The sequence below is a fragment of the Pagrus major genome, chromosome 5 (genome assembly GCF_040436345.1).
Source record: "Pagrus major chromosome 5, Pma_NU_1.0".
NCBI classification, from domain to species: domain Eukaryota; kingdom Metazoa; phylum Chordata; class Actinopteri; order Spariformes; family Sparidae; genus Pagrus; species Pagrus major.
Window position 1 is genome coordinate 6,314,025 of NC_133219.1, and position 18,296 is coordinate 6,332,320.

At 39.8% G+C, this 18,296-nt stretch overlaps 1 protein-coding gene across 1 annotated transcript in view; it reads left to right on the top strand.

The window, feature by feature from the left end:
* The window catches only part of LOC140996699 (transmembrane protein 132D), a 36,947-nt gene that overhangs the window by 11,084 nt on the left and 7,567 nt on the right, over positions 1-18,296 (top strand). Inside the window, exons 3-4 of the mRNA XM_073467168.1 lie at positions 8,720-8,857; positions 14,423-14,615. Of these exons, the coding sequence (XP_073323269.1) occupies positions 8,720-8,857; positions 14,423-14,615 (331 nt within the window). The remainder of the gene's footprint in view (positions 1-8,719; positions 8,858-14,422; positions 14,616-18,296) is intronic.

Sequence of the window (18,296 nt, forward strand, 5' to 3'; positions counted from 1 at the left end):
AAAAGGTGTGTTTTTTTGTAGCTTTTTTTGTTTGTTTTGTTACGTTTTAATGCCGCTGTAAACGTTCTGGTCCTTTTAGTTAACCTCCTGTCCGTATTGCAGTTCCCCCTCCTTAATCTTCACCACGCAGCTCTTGCCTCTTTCTTTTCTTCAAGCGTTTTTCATCACTTGTGTTTAGAAGAAGAGCCGTTACTGGGCATACTGGAATTGGTGGCTTTCCCGGTTCCAACATAGCCAGTGTAGGTACCAGAACAGGAGGATCCTGCTCTCTACATGTTTCCTGATCAGACAGGATCGCCTCTTTAAGAAGTTCTCCATCGTTTTGTGTTTGGCAAAATTTGAAATTCAATAAACTTTTTAACTAATAAAGTTCTCCGTCGTTATTGGATAAACTGGGAAGGGGCAGCTTGAGCAGGGGGTGGAGAGACATGGGCTACTGACCAAACACTCTCTAACAGTGGTTACTGTTGGAATATGCAGCTGTATAACCCTTTTCAAATAAGAAAATTACACTTACAGCAGCTTTAAAGTCCCTGTACTTCAGTCGTTTAGCAGAATGCTGCAAATCTTTGTTTTTGTGGAACTCAATAAATGTATTGTGGACTACAAATCTTAACCCGGATTTCCATCAGCATAGGGGTGAGTAGATAATGACTGAATTTCCATTTTTGGATGAATTGCTCCTTTAAAAACTGACTTTACAAGAAAGTCCTTGAAGGCAGCTGAGCCAAAAGTGTGTTTGTTCCTGGACAATAGTCACAGTCTCTCCTCATAGATTGAAAACACTGCACTACACGTTCAATACGTAATAAATAATTTCAGAGTTACTTCCGCCTTGACTTGTTCGTAAATGCTTCAGTGGAGGTGAGGAGGTGAGGACACAGTCATGGTTTATTAATTCCCTTTTCACCTGGTCCTGTGTTCATTCACTTAGACAGTCACTTACTCTGATCAATTGTGAATGCGGGAATAAGTAAATATTGATTGAGCGGACAGCTGTGCATGGATGCACTCGCTCTTCTCGGCAGGTTTCAGAGACATTTCTCTCAGGTGTCCTGGTCTCTTCTGGCAGACCAAACAGAAAGAAAGAAAGCTGAAGGTGTTTCATCCCACATTTCATGGATTGTCTGGATTTCCAGGAGTATGTGATCATAAAATTGTGTTACAGATTGTGCATTCATGTATTTTAAAGGGTAAGACCAAGAATTTGAATAAATTAGCTGGTTTCTTTTGCTCTGTCTCTTGATTCATTCTGAGGTAATGAAGCCAAAACAGCAATCCTGATTTCCTCTCTTCATTCTGTCACTTTTAATCACTGCTGCTTTAATTCATTTTCTCAGTCACAAATGTTTCTGAGCAAAAAGCAGAGAGCAGAATGTTGCCTTCCTCTCCATTCCTTTCCTTTCTTCTGCTTTCCTTTCCTTTCTATCCTCTCCTCTTGTTTAATTTACTTTCCTTTAACTCTCCTCTTTATTATCATCTCTTCTTTTTTCCTTTCCTTTCCTTTCCTTCACTTTCCTTTAACTCGCCTTTCTTTCCATTTCCTTTCATTTCCTTGACAGGAAGATTGACAATCTTGTAATAATGTAAATAAATAAATAAATAAAGCAGTAATTCAACTTGTATGATGGGCACCTGTGTCTATATAGTACACATACACATTATATATGTATTGGTGACCAACTCTGAAATTCAATTTCATACATAGTGCTTCCCTCCCCCAGCTTATCAGCACATTAACAAGCCCTGTGCATCCGCTCCTCAACAGCTGTCTGTGTGCTTTATCACTGTCTGAATGTCCCATTAAGCTTTGCTTAATACTCTCTCATCAGCATGATAAACCTGTTATTGATGTCTATAGCTGGAGTCAAGGGACGAACAAATTTGAGGTCGATTGAGAAAAAGACAAGCCACACCTGTCCGTTCCAGCCAAATTAAACCTGTCATTCTTAGTGAGAGTTTGATAAAGGTCATAGATAAAGTATTGTACCGCCGTCATCACACACTCACAAGAAGGCTATTAGATTATCCCTTTAGTTAATGCTCAGGAAGTTGAGTGTCATGAGGCATGAGCTGACGACTTTAACTGCTTTTAAAAGTCAACAATGGAGCAGATGAGTTTGTCTTGTTTTATGTTTTATGCAAAGGCAGCATTTTGGCCATAAATAAACCATAGCCTCTGTATCAATAGGACGTCGTGTCAGTGAGCTCTTCAACTAGGTAGCCTAATCATTCATCTGTGTGACAAATAGGACTTTTACATCCGTTTTTAGTGCTGTGGTGCCTGCCATCTGGCAGGAGTGTTGGCATGAACGTCTCCCCAACTCCCTAAACTGCTCCATAAGTACGATAAGCACGTTGCCGATGGCTGGCCATCAGACTGGCTAAACGGTGGACATTTGCCTGCATAATTAACGATTGCATCTGTTTCCGATTGCACTGGGGTTCACCAATGGTACTGTGGCCCCACAGTGCTGCATTCACAAAGCCAAAGATGGGAACACAAATTATATCAGGGAAGTAATTACAAACCCTATGTAGCATTCTCATAGCAGGCCTGGTGATGAATGCATCTGGGCCAGACTGTGTAGCTCACACGGAGGATAACTATCTTTGATCACATTTAGTTTCTGTTTCACTAAATTAGGTATTCACTTTTTTCTATGTCTCATTCTTCTACTCTCTGTGGTTGGCCATGGCTCTGTGATCTCTCAAATAAGTTTAAAGAAAACAACATTCCACAACTAAGTAAAATAAGGAATTGACTCAAAAAGGCCAAGAGCCAATGTGGTCTGCTTTGAGCATATTTAAAAGTGTGTGCAGCTATTTGTGTCATAGCTTACATGTGTGCAGTCGCAGTTTTACATGCATGCATGTGTGTGTGTGAGTGAATGAAGAGCTTGTAAAAGGTGAAAAAATAGCGCCACTCACGCCTTGCCTGGTCAGAAGTGAGATGGATGGCAGGTGCAGCACCTGAGAGTTGCTTTTCGCACACACTGTCACCTTCAGTCTCCACAGCCATCCATCTTCCCTGCCCTGGTGCCTCCCCCTGCCCGCTGCCTGCTCAGGGCCTGCTAACCAAAGCCATGGACACTGGTTCTTGCTCTCCAACCACTCAGAAGAAAAACGCCTCTTCCAGTCGCTGGGGATGTTTTATTTCTTTTTACACAAGGGGGACGGAGAGAGAGAAAAAAAGGGGCTTCAGATAAGTCCTCTTGTTACTGTCACTTTTTATTAGTTAAACTCTGCTCCACTCAGCTCAATACACGTGGTGTTCAGAGATGTTTCATCAGAGCAGCGCATGTTTTTCAGAAGTCATTACTAGAAAAACTGTCCCCCCAGATTTTCTCATTAATAACCTGAACAAGCCACCCTGCTTACCTCATTGATTATGTCGGATTAAAGTTGCTCCCCATTGAAAGCAAATAATCACATTGCACTTACAGTTCTCTATAGTCAGCATCAGTAGCAAGTGTATACAGAAATAAGAAATGCAGGCTGGAGAAGGCAGCAGCGTTGAAGAAAAACCCAAATAATATTGCACAGTTTGCAAGTGCAATGTTTAATGCATTACATGAGATTTCTCTGAGTCACGCCAGCAGCTCCAGGGATTGCGATGTCTGATATTTGTTACAACGCAATCAGCAGAATAAATGTTGGCATTGTACATTTCTGCAAACCACAGATATGTTGAAACTTTACTTTTATTTCACCTCACAAAAATGGCTGGACATTGTCCACGCTATCAAATGTTACACACTACTCCAACAGTGGTCTCCAGTTACAAATATGTTGTGGTTTCATGCTTACAAAAATTGAAATTCTATCTTTAACAGTGGCCTCTTATTAAAAGCATCAAAAGGTTTCAGGCTTACAAATGTTAAAGCACTGTTTCCAACACTGGTCTCTTGATTTCGATTTTAAATCTAAAAATTGTTTGAAATGAGGCTTCAGTTTTGGCAGTTGAAAACAAATGCAGTATCGACAATCGTGTCGTGAAGTATCGTCCACATCCGGATCAAACTGCAAGTCATTTCTATTGATCAATAAATTCTTAGTGACGTAGCCTGAGATCACATTCAGCTATGCTGTTCACAGATGAATGTGGTTTTAATGTGGCATATTTCCCTGTCGTTGACATTGTGGCAACAGCTGGAGAGAGTAGAGAGAGTAGAATTGTGTGTTGTTACTGCTGAGTTCATGCACGTTACACTGGAGAATTTGTTATCAGATACATACCGTGTCTCATTTACTCCAGTACACAGTTTAAACAACTACTGTAAATGTAGTATGTAGTATGTCTGAGTCAGAAACAGAGCCCGCCAAGCACCAAATGTGGACATAATTTCCATTTGGCGAGTAAATCTTGTAAGACTCTGCCACACTGACAGTTTGTACTCAAAGTCATTCAATAAAAAACTGCTGAGCGTCTCTGCCGTGTTTTGGTGTTGTTTAACTAGAGAGTAGAGTTATCTTTTATTCTCTCCCCTGCTGTCTGTCTGTGCTGGAGTTTGACAGATTTGCTCTTCATGGCGCATTCAGGTGCACGTCTTAAACTCTGAAATCCACATCGCTTTATGCGGCTAAGGATATGTGTGCTGGGACTGGTCATTACGTCACTGAATCTTGCTTTTGGGCCAAACTGTGGTGACAAGTCTATTGAAGTCAATGGAAAATGCATGGAGAAACACATGGAAATCCAATATACAGTATCTACGTTGTATGACTTCTGATGCAGGAGTACCTCCAGAAAATGAAAGAAACACTTCAGAGTAGGTCAACCACTGATTTATTTTATCGACATGTTGTTCGGCCCTCGATTTCGTTTGGGAAAGGCTCCTGTTCACAGTGTAATTGCAGTCTCATCAGGAGAAATCAGTTGGACCTGCCCCGTTTGTTGACAGTATAATCTGCTGTGTCAATCATTTGGGAAAAGAAATCAGTGGTTAACCTACTCTCTGAAGTGTGTTCTTTCATTTTCTGGAGGCATTTCTGCATCAGAAGATATGTTTGGTTTTAGTGTATTTCTTCGTGCATCTCCCATTGGCTTCAATAAAACTGGCACCACAGTCTGGCACCAAAGCAAGATTCAGTGACGTAACGATCCTTCCTTCTTTTTTAGGTTCCTTAGTGCCGACAGGGACGTAATGGTGTGTTCAAATGCACCTCATAAAAACTGTAAAAGCCTTAGTTTAACAAGAGCATTGCCGTCAGTGATGAAAAAATTTCAAATCAAAAATCAAATAGAATCATGGATTTGGAGAATCATGACACCTGAGTTTCATATTTAGAAAATGTTAAAATGCTGTCTCCAACTGTGGTCTCTTGTTAAAACTATCCAGTGGTTTCACTCTTACAGATGTTGAAACACTATCTGTATCAATGGTCTCTCGCTTGGCAGTCGTCTCACCCAGCTGTAACGACACGACCATCCCCTCCACCTCAAGGCGTGAAAGTCAATTCATTCACACATAATATGAACATGATATGACACATATTATAGAGATGTCAATATGATACACACACATTTGAACACATCTGTGGTTTGCAAAAGCGCACAAATGCCAACATTTTATTCTGGTTACTGGACGGATTGCCCGTTCCATCACTTTTGTGGATTTTTGTGATCCTCTAGATTCCTCTCGAAATGTTTTAAAAACGATTGGATGGATTGACACAAAATTTGTTTCAGGTGTTCACCTCCCCCTCCAGATGAATTGAATAAACTCTGGTGAGCCCACATGTTTTCATCGAGCGCCGTCATCAGGTCAAAATATTTCATTCTTCCAATACTTTGGTTTATGACCAAATACCTGCAAAACGAATGACATTCCCATTAGCCTCAGCTTGTATTTGCGCTAATTAGCAAATGACCAGTTTGAACCAAGCGTAGAAAGATGTGAAAATATGGTTTCTTACATCACATGCCAGCTGGGGGTACTGCACACAGAAATGTTCCATTTGAGACTGCATTTTGTATGTCAGTTCAACCTAAATTCAGTCGATTAGAAAATTGCAGAAACCGAAATAATTAACATGCTGTTTCCACCATCGTTTTGTCATTAACATGGCTGACATGGTGCAGCCCCCTTCCTTCTTGCTATCACCTCATCTTTCATCATCAAACACGTATGTATTTCTCTTTGTTCATTCAGCTCAGACTGAGTGTTGGTCCCCTGTGTTGCTGGCTCTGCTGCCTCCTGGGAACCTTCTGACTGATAACAGTGGACTGGCTGACCCTCTCTGTTTATTCACTCTACTGCACAGTACTCTAGTTTCATTTACTAACACAGACCATGCACCACCTACAGTATTTTGTTTCTGTCTGTGCTCCATTTGGTGGAGCCGCTTGGAGCCAGCATTGATTTAATAAGTTAGAGTTGGAGCTGTACGCAATCCCTGTGGTACAGAGTGAGAGGTAAGAGGATTCAACAGAACTACCTACTTTGTAATTAAAATGGTCACTGGTCAAGTATCCACTGACTCTAAAACGGTGGCATTCAGCTGTGACGAAAAGACTTGCAGGTTTACAGCACCAGATGTTTTGACCCCTTGGCCCTCTGCTCCCTGGTTGAACCTCTGTTAATCAGATAAATCGGCTGCTGTTGTTTGCAGCTGGGATGACAACCGTCAGCCTCCCGGGTCATAGCGGCACAAAATTAAAACCACCATTGGGGGGAAAAACACCACTCAATCATCCCTTTTTAACTGTGACCTTCAACCTGTGCTGCACTTGTCTGATTGAGCTTTTGTCACAAATGCTGCAAGATGAGCCAGATTTATTCTTTCTGAGAGAGAGGAAAAAGGAAAAACCTTTCCACTGCTCAGTCTGTGGTTAAAGGAACAATTCACCCAAAAGTGAAAATATGGCCATCATCTACTTACCTCCATGCTGATGGAATGTCAGGTCGAATTTTGTCATCTGCAAAAAAATTCTGCACAGCAAAACAGTGTTCACAGAAACAACTGAAGTAGCTTGGGACTTGTTTTAAAACTCCATACAGCTTGTCCAACATAACTGATTTGAAAAGACATTATCTACACCCTTTTTAAATCCTAACCTTTACTGTAGCTGATAAGCTAAAAGTGTTAGTGCGCAGCCCATCTGTCCACAAGCTCAACTGTATGTCAAACCAGGGTGTAAATAACATCTTGTAAAAATAATTTTCAGCTGTATGGAACACTTTGTTTTGTTTTGTTTTGTTTTTAAAAAAGTCTCCAGCTACTTCAGTTGTTTGGGAGAATGCTGCAGCACTGTTTTGCTGTCAATCTCCAGAAATCTTTTGTGGATTATGAAACTTCACCCAACTTTCCATCAGCGTGGGGGTGAGTAGATAATGACTGGACTTTCATTTTTGGGTGAACTGTTCCTTTAAGATAATGACTGAATCCATAAATTAGAAATGCTAAATAATACATACAAACATAGATAACTGAACTTTAATTGTTGGGTGAACTGTTTCTTTTAGTCACCAGGTTGTGTCAGGCTCTGCAGCAGAAGCTTCTTTCCTAAGATCAGTGGCCACTCGAGACATTTGAGATGTGGAGGAGTCACACATTCATGCACGACTGAGTTTTGTTTTGTTTTTGTTCACACAAAACTCACCCCAAATCCATTAAGTAGTCATCTTAAATATTTCACAAAGGAGATAATGCATGTAGACGGTTCTGTTTCATTGCGCTGAACAGGGAGCAAAGTCTCCTGTTTATTTGCCTGGTTTTCTCAGCCAAAACCCGGCCCAAAGCATGAGAAGTGCTCAGATTGCTGTTGCTCCTATCACAGATTACACTTCCTCAGAGACTCATAATACGCTAAACACTCTGTGTTTATCTCAAAGATTCAGAGATAAACAACACAGCTTTGCATGCAGATGAAAACCAAAGAATTACACGAGGATGTTGTTCTAAACTATTTGAGACAACTTGTCTGAGCTGCTGCTGAGTATTCAGGGAGTCTCAAAGCTCTGAGTTTACAAAGGAAGGAGCAATACTTAGTGAGAGTAGTTGACCATATGGATTAGTATTGTTGCAGCAGAGGACTGGATTTCTTTTTTTTTTATGTGCATGCATCCGCTGGTCTTACTTGATTTCTAATTCTTGGAGAAGAATATCTCATTAACATTTGACCTACATGCAAGCTGCTTATGCTGGGGAGGTCCACCGGGAAGGTTTACATGTTCAGCTGCATAATGCTTCCCATTTACAAATTAGAAGCCAAGAAAATTAATGATCCATTTGTTCAGTTTAAATAATGAGCACACATAAGGAGGAACAGAGAGACCAATGCTTTCTTTTCTGTTTGAAATGCACGCGTACATGAGGGTGGATGAGGGTGGGGTACGGGTGGTAGTACATTACAGGTTTTTGACGTTTTCTTTCTCAGTTTCTGCCATTTTTTGTTTTAATTTGATTGATTGCTCATCTAATTCTAATAAATATTCAGTTTCATCACTATTCAATGCATAATATCTAATATACTGTATGAGGATGTATTCTTGCTATGTTCGATTTATTATCACAACCTGGATAGGTTGTTTGAATTAATAAATCAAAACTATCATTCATCACAAAGAATGAAAAAAATAAGATCAGAAAAATGCAACAAATACGTTTTGGTTAATTGTTAACATTATAGATAACTAGATAACCACTGGTTGTTATAAGTATAGGGCTTCCATTTACCATATTCTTGACCTTTTACGCTTTTGATTTTTCACAGAGCGACAGTAAAGAAAGGTGTGACCTTTCGAACAGCGACACCCAGTAACTCTTTACTGTGGGACATCACTCTGGATATGGGTGCCGACGGAGCCATTGCTGTTGTTTGTCAGAGGAAGGCTCCCATACCTGGGAAAAGGCAAGTCTGTTCTCATCACATTACTCTTTATGCAACTGCATGCTATCTATGTCTATTTTTGTTGTCGCTGGGAGATTTCTCACATATGTATCAGCCTAAATTGCTAAATTCCATTGTTTGAATGGAAATCACATGAATTTTTCATGTGTTGTTGGTCGCCACAGTCTCTAACTGTTAAAAGTGGCACTATTGTAATGTATATTCTCCAAAGCATGGCAGCATTTGTCTCTGCACCTGCGGAGTAAAATACAAACCATCTGTGCAGTATGAGCCTGACAACGGCTTACTGCAGAGGCCTACTGTGCTGTGTCCTGGGAGGACATGTCTTTCAGTCTCTAAGCACAGGTTGGCTGCAGGTGCTCCTGTAAAGCTGCCCCTTGTAAACGGATATTGCTTTTCTCCCGTCATTGCCACTTCTCCTTTCTGCTTTAACAATTCCTAAACATTTACCAGCCGTCCATGTCCATGCATTCCTAGTATGCAGTAAAATATCATATTATAGATATAATATTCTACCCTATGACACAGAACTTTGGTGAGCCATTTTCAAATGTCACACTAAAACTGTTTACAAGACATCTGCAGGTTGGTCTGATCAGCTCTTTGGGCTTTAAGTACTTAATTTGACCCATAACCTCATTAAACGGGGCTACACCCTTTCCCCAACAAGCAGCTTATCTCAGACGTCCTTTCAAATTCAGCTGAGGGCAGCTTTCTTCGCCCACGTCTCCTGCGATTATCGGACAATGTTTTTAAGAAAGGACAGATGACTTTCAAGCCCCGTCTGTCTTACATGTTGGCTTCTTACCTCGATGCCCAACCCAATCGTACGTTTCTGTAAACCATGGATATGTTGAAACATGTTGCAGCTTTATGTCTCTTTAGGTTTTCTATTTCATGTTGTAACAAAGCTGTGTTTATGGTCTGGTTAGGTTTAGGGGCAAAAACCACTTTGCTAAGAAAAAGATCATGTTTTGGCTTAAAACACCTGTTTGGGTTACCACAAACAGGGCTGGATGCAGGGCCGCCAACAGGGGGACACACCCTGCAACTTGTCCCGGACACTGGGTCATGGAAAGGCCCAAAGCTTCAAATAATCTCTAACCCTTAAAATAACAAGCAAAACTATTGGTGGCCCTGGCAGGAGATATCCAGAAATGCCATTAAAAATATAATTTTTTTCCCGCCACAAACATGCTGGAAAGATGTCCCAAGTCTCAAGATCATTTTTGGCTTAAAATACCTGTTTTGGTTGCTACAAACACAGCCAGAGGTGTCCCAACATCGGAACTGAACACTGATTGACCCAACTTCTTGTCAAATATATTAGGTTTTTGCACCACAACCACGGCTGGAAATCTTCCTGAGATTTCCTTGAAAATATCCAATTGTTTCACACTTACAGATGTTGAAAAGTGATCATTGGCTTCCTAGCCTTTTTGCGTGTAAGCATGCTAATGATGACAGGACCCTGCTGTGGCTGTCATCCAGGCGAGCTAATTGTTCTAGCTTGCCATCTAGCTGTCTTGAAAGCAACATTCTATTCATGTTGTTGTAGTGCACTTAATTTTAATCATTGTTTTGCCATTCAAACTTGCCAGTGCCTCTTAAAACTGATCCACTGAGATTGGGCTCAAACAGTAAGATTATTTCCGCCTCTAGAGCAGCTCCAAGAAATGCTTGTAAAACTGACGCTCTAATCTGTGTGTGAACGGTTGGCAGGGCAGGAAAAGAGCAGCCAAAGAATAAGCAGCCAACATTCCCCTGAAAAAAAACTAATATAAGCAGACATTGAACAACATCACTCCAGTGCAGGGAGTGCAAATTTGACTTTAAAATTCCTGAGGCAGATCATGTGGGTTTGTCTGTCAGTGACTCTTCAGAGGTCAAACAACAATAGACACAGCTTGCTTTAAAGCTGAGCCAGAACGCTGACCTTATCTGCGCTCGTCATTATTGGTTTGACCTCATTAAGTTGTTTTCCCCATTTGCCGTGGATTATGACATTGTTTATCACAACTTTATGGGTTAACATGTTCTTTCACTCAGTCATTTCAGCTAATCCGCTCTAAAATGTCATGAAACTAACAGAACCCCTGCAGAGTGTGTGGGGACCCTCTGACTTTTTGTCTTACTGGCTTTAGTGAGCACTAAAAGTATTTGCTGTATCCATACATTAAAGCCTTTTTATCCTCTGTTGCAGCTGCTTGGTTCGGATCTTAATATTAAAGCACTGTTATTCACATACAGACTGCCGCCCGTAAACAAGTTGTTGAAGCATCGTTCGCCTGCAAGCTTCACAAGAATGACTGAGGGCGTAAATATCACAGCAACATCCCCTATCTTATCTGGATATCTGTGTTAATGCATACTTAAGGGGATATAGGCATGCTTATGCGAGTCAAGCATATCTTGTTTTGATATTTGACCAGAATGCCTTTATTATCTTTTAATCTCAGGTCTCTGAGCAATATGCTAAGATTATTCAATTACACTAAATCTCTGTCTTGCTCCTAATAAGGGCAGACATAATGGAGCAGTGAGTGAGATGGGGATACAGAGAAGGGCATTTTTATGCTCTGTTGTTCAGTTTTGGAACTTAATGGAGGATTAACAGAATATGATTTGCAGTTTCTCCAATTGTTGTTGCTTTAATGCAGAGAGGCAGCTGGTATGCAGCCCTTTAGAGGTCATTTTCATGCAGTAAACAGGGCTTACTGTGTGTCTCCACAGCTCTGACACAGATATTTATAACATGTGCACACACAAGTCTGATAATGCCCATGTGGGTAAGCGCATGCGTTTTGTACTTCTATTCACCAGTATATATAGGATTTTTCTATGGTACAATACAGTTTAGAAAAAATCTTACTTGGGCCATGGGAGAAAATTGAATTTATGGCCAAGACACTCTGTTCTAGCTGGCATTGCTGAGAGGCCATTATAAGTTAAGGCTTGTACGTTGTTGTGTATGCAGGACGATGCTGTCCTTGAACCAGCATTTATTCATCTCACATTTAGCAATATCAGAAACTCAAGGGTAGGGTCAGCACAGAGAAATTCAGCTCTGTTCCTGTTTTGTTTTAGTTTTTTTTTTTTAGGGGGATTATGTCTTGTCGCAGCTACTGGGATCACATCCCTCTCCTAAAATCTCTGCATTTTCCATTCATGTGGCCAAATTCATAGCATCTCACTTTGAATTATGAGCTGGATAGCCCCAAAAATCCAGTCTAGATCTTAATCAGGTTACGTTCTGCTACAAAACAGCTTCCTAAATATGAAATAATGGCAGATTTAAAGTCTGAATGAATATATTATTTAACAGTTCAAGTGAAAATTCAAGTTGAAATTTTGTAGTCCATAAAATGTTTCTGGAGCGTTGAAGCATTCTCCTAAACAACAACATATACCACTATAGTATATACTATACTATACAACAAGCCATGCACCCACTTCAGACGGGGTGCGTACTAAAGCTTTTAGCTTAGCAGCTACAGTGAAGAATTCAGCTTTAAAAAGTCTCTAAATAGCTTTCTTTTTAAATCAATTCAGAGACTTGAATTACGACAGATGAGCAGTATGGAGCTGTTTTATATATTAATTGTGTATGTCAAGCTCCAGAAATGTTTTGTTTGACTTCAAACTTCGCACTGCTTTCCATCAGCTAGAGGGTGAGTGAAGCCATAAATGGTAAATGCATGGTGTACGGTCATTGTGACCTATTGCATACTGCCAGTGCATCATACAGTAAATACTATGAGGATAAAGTTTGGTTCAAAATGTGTCAATTCAGCAGTGGTGAAAAGTAACTAAGTATATACACTCAACTGCTGTACTTAGAAACAGTTTTGAGGTACTTGTCCTTAAGTATTTCCATTTTATTCTACTTTATGCTTCTACTCCACAACAATTCAGAGACAAAGATATACTTTTTACTCCACTGCATTTATTTGATAACTTAAGTCACCAGTTTCTTTGCAGATTTAGTTTAATAATACAAACAATAATTGATCATGCTGCATGATAAGTTCTTTTACTTCATGTACTTAAAGTTTGATGTTAATACTGTCATACTTTTACTTAAACTGCCAAGTCTTTACTTTAATGCATCATTATGATGTAAATGCTGATTGCACAATGCAACAGTGATAAAACAGGCCAAAAGTTGGCTCGCTATAAGGTTCACTTTGGCCAGCCAGATGTTTGTGGTCTTTTTTGTGACACAATGCAAAGGTGGTCAACCAATTAAGGGAACCTGGAATCCGAGTACCATATTGCATTTTAACAAAACAATACTAAACAATAACAGTAGGTATTTGCTATTTGGTATGTTTTTACCATAGACCACCATTAAGTTTGAGTTTTGGCCCTCCAAGAGAAAAAGTTTGGATACCCCTGCCATAGAATAATGACAACATCAGCATTTAGATTGGTTCCCTGTAAACCTTGCTTTCACTATGCTATTCTGTCTGCCACCGAGCAGGAAAATGAAGGCTGACTCTTGATCCAGTCAGGCTGGCAGCCTGGCACCTTTTCTATCTGCTTTCACGCCTCCATTATAGATATAATGAATTAATAAACATGTTTTTGTCCTGTGTTGTTGGTAGCTGCTACTCTGAGGAAAACAGAAACAATCCAGTTGTATTTGCAACACGGCACCAACAACAATACCACTTGGAAACGCTTTCACTTTAAGTGACAAGTATTTATGCACAACTTGAACTTGTAAAAGAAAATTTTTACAAGAACCAAAGACTTATTCCTCCGCTGCCACTCAGTTATCTGTTGTTTCACATGTGATGAAAAGCATGCAGGTATTTTAGCAGGTAATACATTCTGTGTATATCAAAGAGATGACGAGCCTAAAGGAAACTAGAGCACAGAGGTTTCTGTGCTGAAGGCATGTTAGCATGCTGATGTTGGCATTCAGCTGTAAGCACTACTGTGCCTCAGAGCTGCTAGCATGCCTGTAGACTCTTAGTCTTGTTTAATGCTATTTATCAAATGAAATTTCTCACATTCTAATTCAAAGTGTGTCTTCATCAGACAAAGACAAAATAGAACAAAAGCACGGTGATGCACTTTCCTTTGGGCTCCCAGCCCATAGATTTGGATCCACACTGACTTGTCTTGCTCTGAGAACAATGAGCCACAGGCTGGAGTGCAGGATACACTGCGGTATAAGCACAGCACTGCACATTAATTCAGACATAATTCTCGACAGGAGTTCACTGTGTGGAAGAAGAATTGTTAGACCCCAATGGTGAAATAATCATATGAAGTATCAGTTGTTGTGGTGGACAGATTCTGTCGTTTTGTTGCTTATTTGCATTTTGAAGGAAGTTAAAAGAATTAGATCCCTCACAGAAAACGCAAATGTAGCACTTCTTGCACCAAATGATACAAACATAGTATGAGAATGGAAGGCCGCAGTGACATATATTTTGTATTGTTTCGCTGATTTGCATATCACTTTTTACACAGTAATTTTCAAGAAACCTTTTAGAAAACCAAGAAAATTTGTTGCAAATTTTGTGTTTCTAACCAATCCTGTTTCTCCTTCAGGCTCGAGAGCAGTCTGCTGGAGGTGCTTCAGATGGACTTCGAGGTGGACGAGCTAAGCAGTCCTCTCGACAGTCAGGTGATCATCTGGAAGCTGGATCTACCATTGACATTCAAAAATGAAGCCAAGACTGAAGGAGCCATGAGGATCTACACAACTCAGAGAGACTTTGTTGGCCTGGCCCCTCTTGTGATGGTGAGTTGGCTGACAGCTTCCATGTCACAACTAATCATTAGGAAAACTGGCATCCAATGCTGTGACAGAGTTTTTCCAATAATGCCAACACTTGGACAGCATCCTTTGAGCGTCGATGCATGAAAATATCAGAAAATGCACTTTGCTCTGATCCATTCCTGTCTGGTTTGCATACACAGAAGACTGGATATGCTTTGGATTGTTTAGTAAATGGGTTCTATTTTGAGCAGAGAGTGACCTTGTGTTGTTGACTGTCAGCTAGCTGATGTCTCTCTTCTGTTTTGTTATGCTCTGTTCTGGCGTGCAATATGTGGTCATCCTTTCCGCCTAACAGCTGCTTCATGTGCTGCTATTTTGGTGCTATTCATGCTACCTCTATAATTAATAGATGACATAATCTCCACTGTTGAATAAGGAACATTAAACAAGAGGTTAAACCACTTTGAATTACAATATTGAATCCGTCACCAGGTGACGTGTTACCAGGGTCAATGGCCCTTTCAGACTTGATATTAACGTCCGTCCTGAGTAATCCGATCACAGGTGGACAGTTCACAGCAGTTTACTGTGTGTAATCAATTCTGCCTGTTGTTGTGACTTCTTCTTCTTCTTGTTTCACAGAGGATGTCAGTTGAGTAGGCGGTCCTTCAGTGTGGCCCAGGACACATGTCCGTACAAACTGCTATAAGAATGTGGTCACATGAGGCCCAGACCACCTCTGAATGTGTTCACACGAGTGATCAGATCTCAAATGTGTCCTCAATGCGTCTTTAGTGCATTCACACGAGTACCTAAAGCTGTCTGCTTGTGATCGGATCACTCAGGACGGATGATAATACAGGTCGGGACAGGGTCAATCTTCCTACACCGCTGATTGCAGGAACAATACATGATCATGACAAAGACATTACACTGAGTCACATAATACACTCAGACTGCTGCTTTCTGTTTCTTAACAGTTGTTCAACCAATTAATATTGATGAAATATGTAATTTATACAATTAAAACGTTAAGAATGATTATACTTTACGTCATACTTTTGGGCAGGATGTGACTTCCATTTCACAATTCTCTCTGCTGCATTTCCATCATAATGGTGCCAAAGTGCTTGAAGTTATGAGGGTAGACTTCAGTGTCCTGATTTGTGAATTTGACATGGTTCATCTCTCTTGTGGATTAGAAGCCGACCTCAGGCAGGGGGCCAAACATGAGGAGATTTGATGGTCTGCTCGAGGGGACATTAACGCTGACTGATCACTCTTAGCCTTGCTCTGTGAACTCCAGCTAGTGCTGCTGCTCAATACTTCTATATAATGGTGAAAGCCTCTCTGACACAGGCTTCAGATCTGTATTTTTTAACTATATTCTAATGACAATTTTAAAAAAATGATGTTCAATTATTTCAGCCTCATTTACACCAGTTTTCACAGTCAAGGGACTCATATCCATCTGCTTCATTTTTGTACTGAGTGGACGAGTGTCTCGTTAAATTTGATTCAACTGATCATTCACAGAACTTGACCGAGAAGCACTTCACTGCTCTCATGCTAATTCACACACATGCACACACACACAATATTGAATTATTTCAACTTCATTTACAACAGTGTGTTTTCTCAGAGGACAACACATATCCATCTGCTTCATTTTCATGCTTTGATTATGCATCCATGCATATAAATTCACATCTGTACAAACACACACACACACACTGCATTTATATAGCATTTTTATCCAAAGCACTTTACACTTTGAAGACAGCTACCCTGCAAGGCGCTGGCCTAATCATCCTGAGCAATAGGGGCTCAGTGACTTGCTCGAGGAGACTTCGACATGTGGCCAGAGTCACCCAGGGATCCAAGCAACCCACCCTGCGATTAGTGGACGACTTCGTTGTACCTGCTACAGCTGCCCTATTTAATAATACATCAGGCATTAAAGGACAGGTCGTACTGTATATGGGGAGAGATTATTCTTAGTCCACGTCCATTTGATCATGTCTGAACTGATAGGTCATCGCTCTGAGGGACATGCCTGTGCAGAAAAGTCCAAGATTAGCTCTTACTTCCACGTGGTGACCTGGCCATCACCCAGCCTTAACTCCCCTTAAGCTCACCCCCTGGCTTCCCACAGGGGGGACCGGCACTTCTTACCTCATCAGGACTGCTGAGTCACTGAGTTACACTTCATCGCTCCTGTCTCATCTACCTTCAGCGTGTTTTTTTTTTTCCTTTTTACAGTGCTCCTATCTCAGAAAACTTTCTTTATTGCATGGAAATATCAGATACCTGCATTGGCACCGATTTCAATTAAAAGTTTCGCCGGGCTGTGAGGACACTCTGCATGCTCTAAGAGAGTTTGGGTGCAGCTTCAAGAGCACAGAAAATCACCGAGAACAAATCATTCTGCGATCACTCATCTGATCCACTTTCTTTATCTCATAAAGACACAGTGATTTTCCGTAAATACAGTTTTTAGCTTTAATTTTATGTGAGATCTATTTTTGACCTTTTAATGTTTAATCAGGGTTTTTTATTATAATGGTTGAGCACCATTATAATAAAAAATAATCAGGCTTAAAATTGAAGATGTCATTAGTTGGGTTTTATTATATTATCTTATGTGAAATCTTGTATTCAAAATAAGTATTTAATTTAATAAAATGATATACCATTCGTTAAACATTGGATTTACATTGTTTAAAGATATCAAAATACTGCTGTATATTTAATTATATTTAAAGGTATGTTAACATTGTGCAAGTGCTTGACTGAGTTACCAGCCAATATAAGTTTACCAACAATATGTCAGTATCAGTGTCCAGTGTATGTTAACCCTTCAACAATTTTTAACACAGGAGACACGGAGTTATTATCACAATGCTGATTAATAGCTGTGACACCCAACTTACCAGTGGTAAAAACTACAAGCAGCACAAAAATAACAGTTATCAACTTACATTACAAACACAAACAAAAAATAACATTTGCATTTTAGAGCATAAAACAGCCACCTTAAACTACACGGCACAAGGCATTATGGGAAAACTGGGCCGTCTTTGATGCCATTAATCTCAGCATTGTCTTACTCACACATTCAAGTGGTGTCTTCACAGTGAAGTTGCTCACTACTTTGTGAAATACACTGCCAGAAAGTTATTAAAAACACATTTATTCAAAGTTTTTATTGTGAAAACTTCCATAATTATATATAAATACAGTATCTGTCAATTAGCAAACACATCAATGTAACTACAGAACCAACATTTCTTTTACTGTTAATTGTCACTAATTGTATCTTATTTAATACATACAATTGCAGTAGCAAACTTGAATGCAACATTTTTAATAATTAAAAAAAACAAAATAATGTGAAAAAAAATTTTCTGTAAAAAAAAGTACATTTTACGAGTATTCACAATTACAGATCTTTTGCGGAAATTTACATTAGATATGTGCATTACATTTACATTTCTTTTTTTTGTATTTTATGGATATGTTCATGTATTTAAAAAATGCAGGGAAAATCTGGAAAAATATAAAGGAAAAATCCTATAAAACTATTGATTTTTTTTTTTTTTTTTTGCAGTGTACATACACAGTTGTGCATGTACTTCTCCCTTACTTTCCACAACAAACCCGTCAGAGCAACAAAATTACCCACTATGTATCATCACGTAG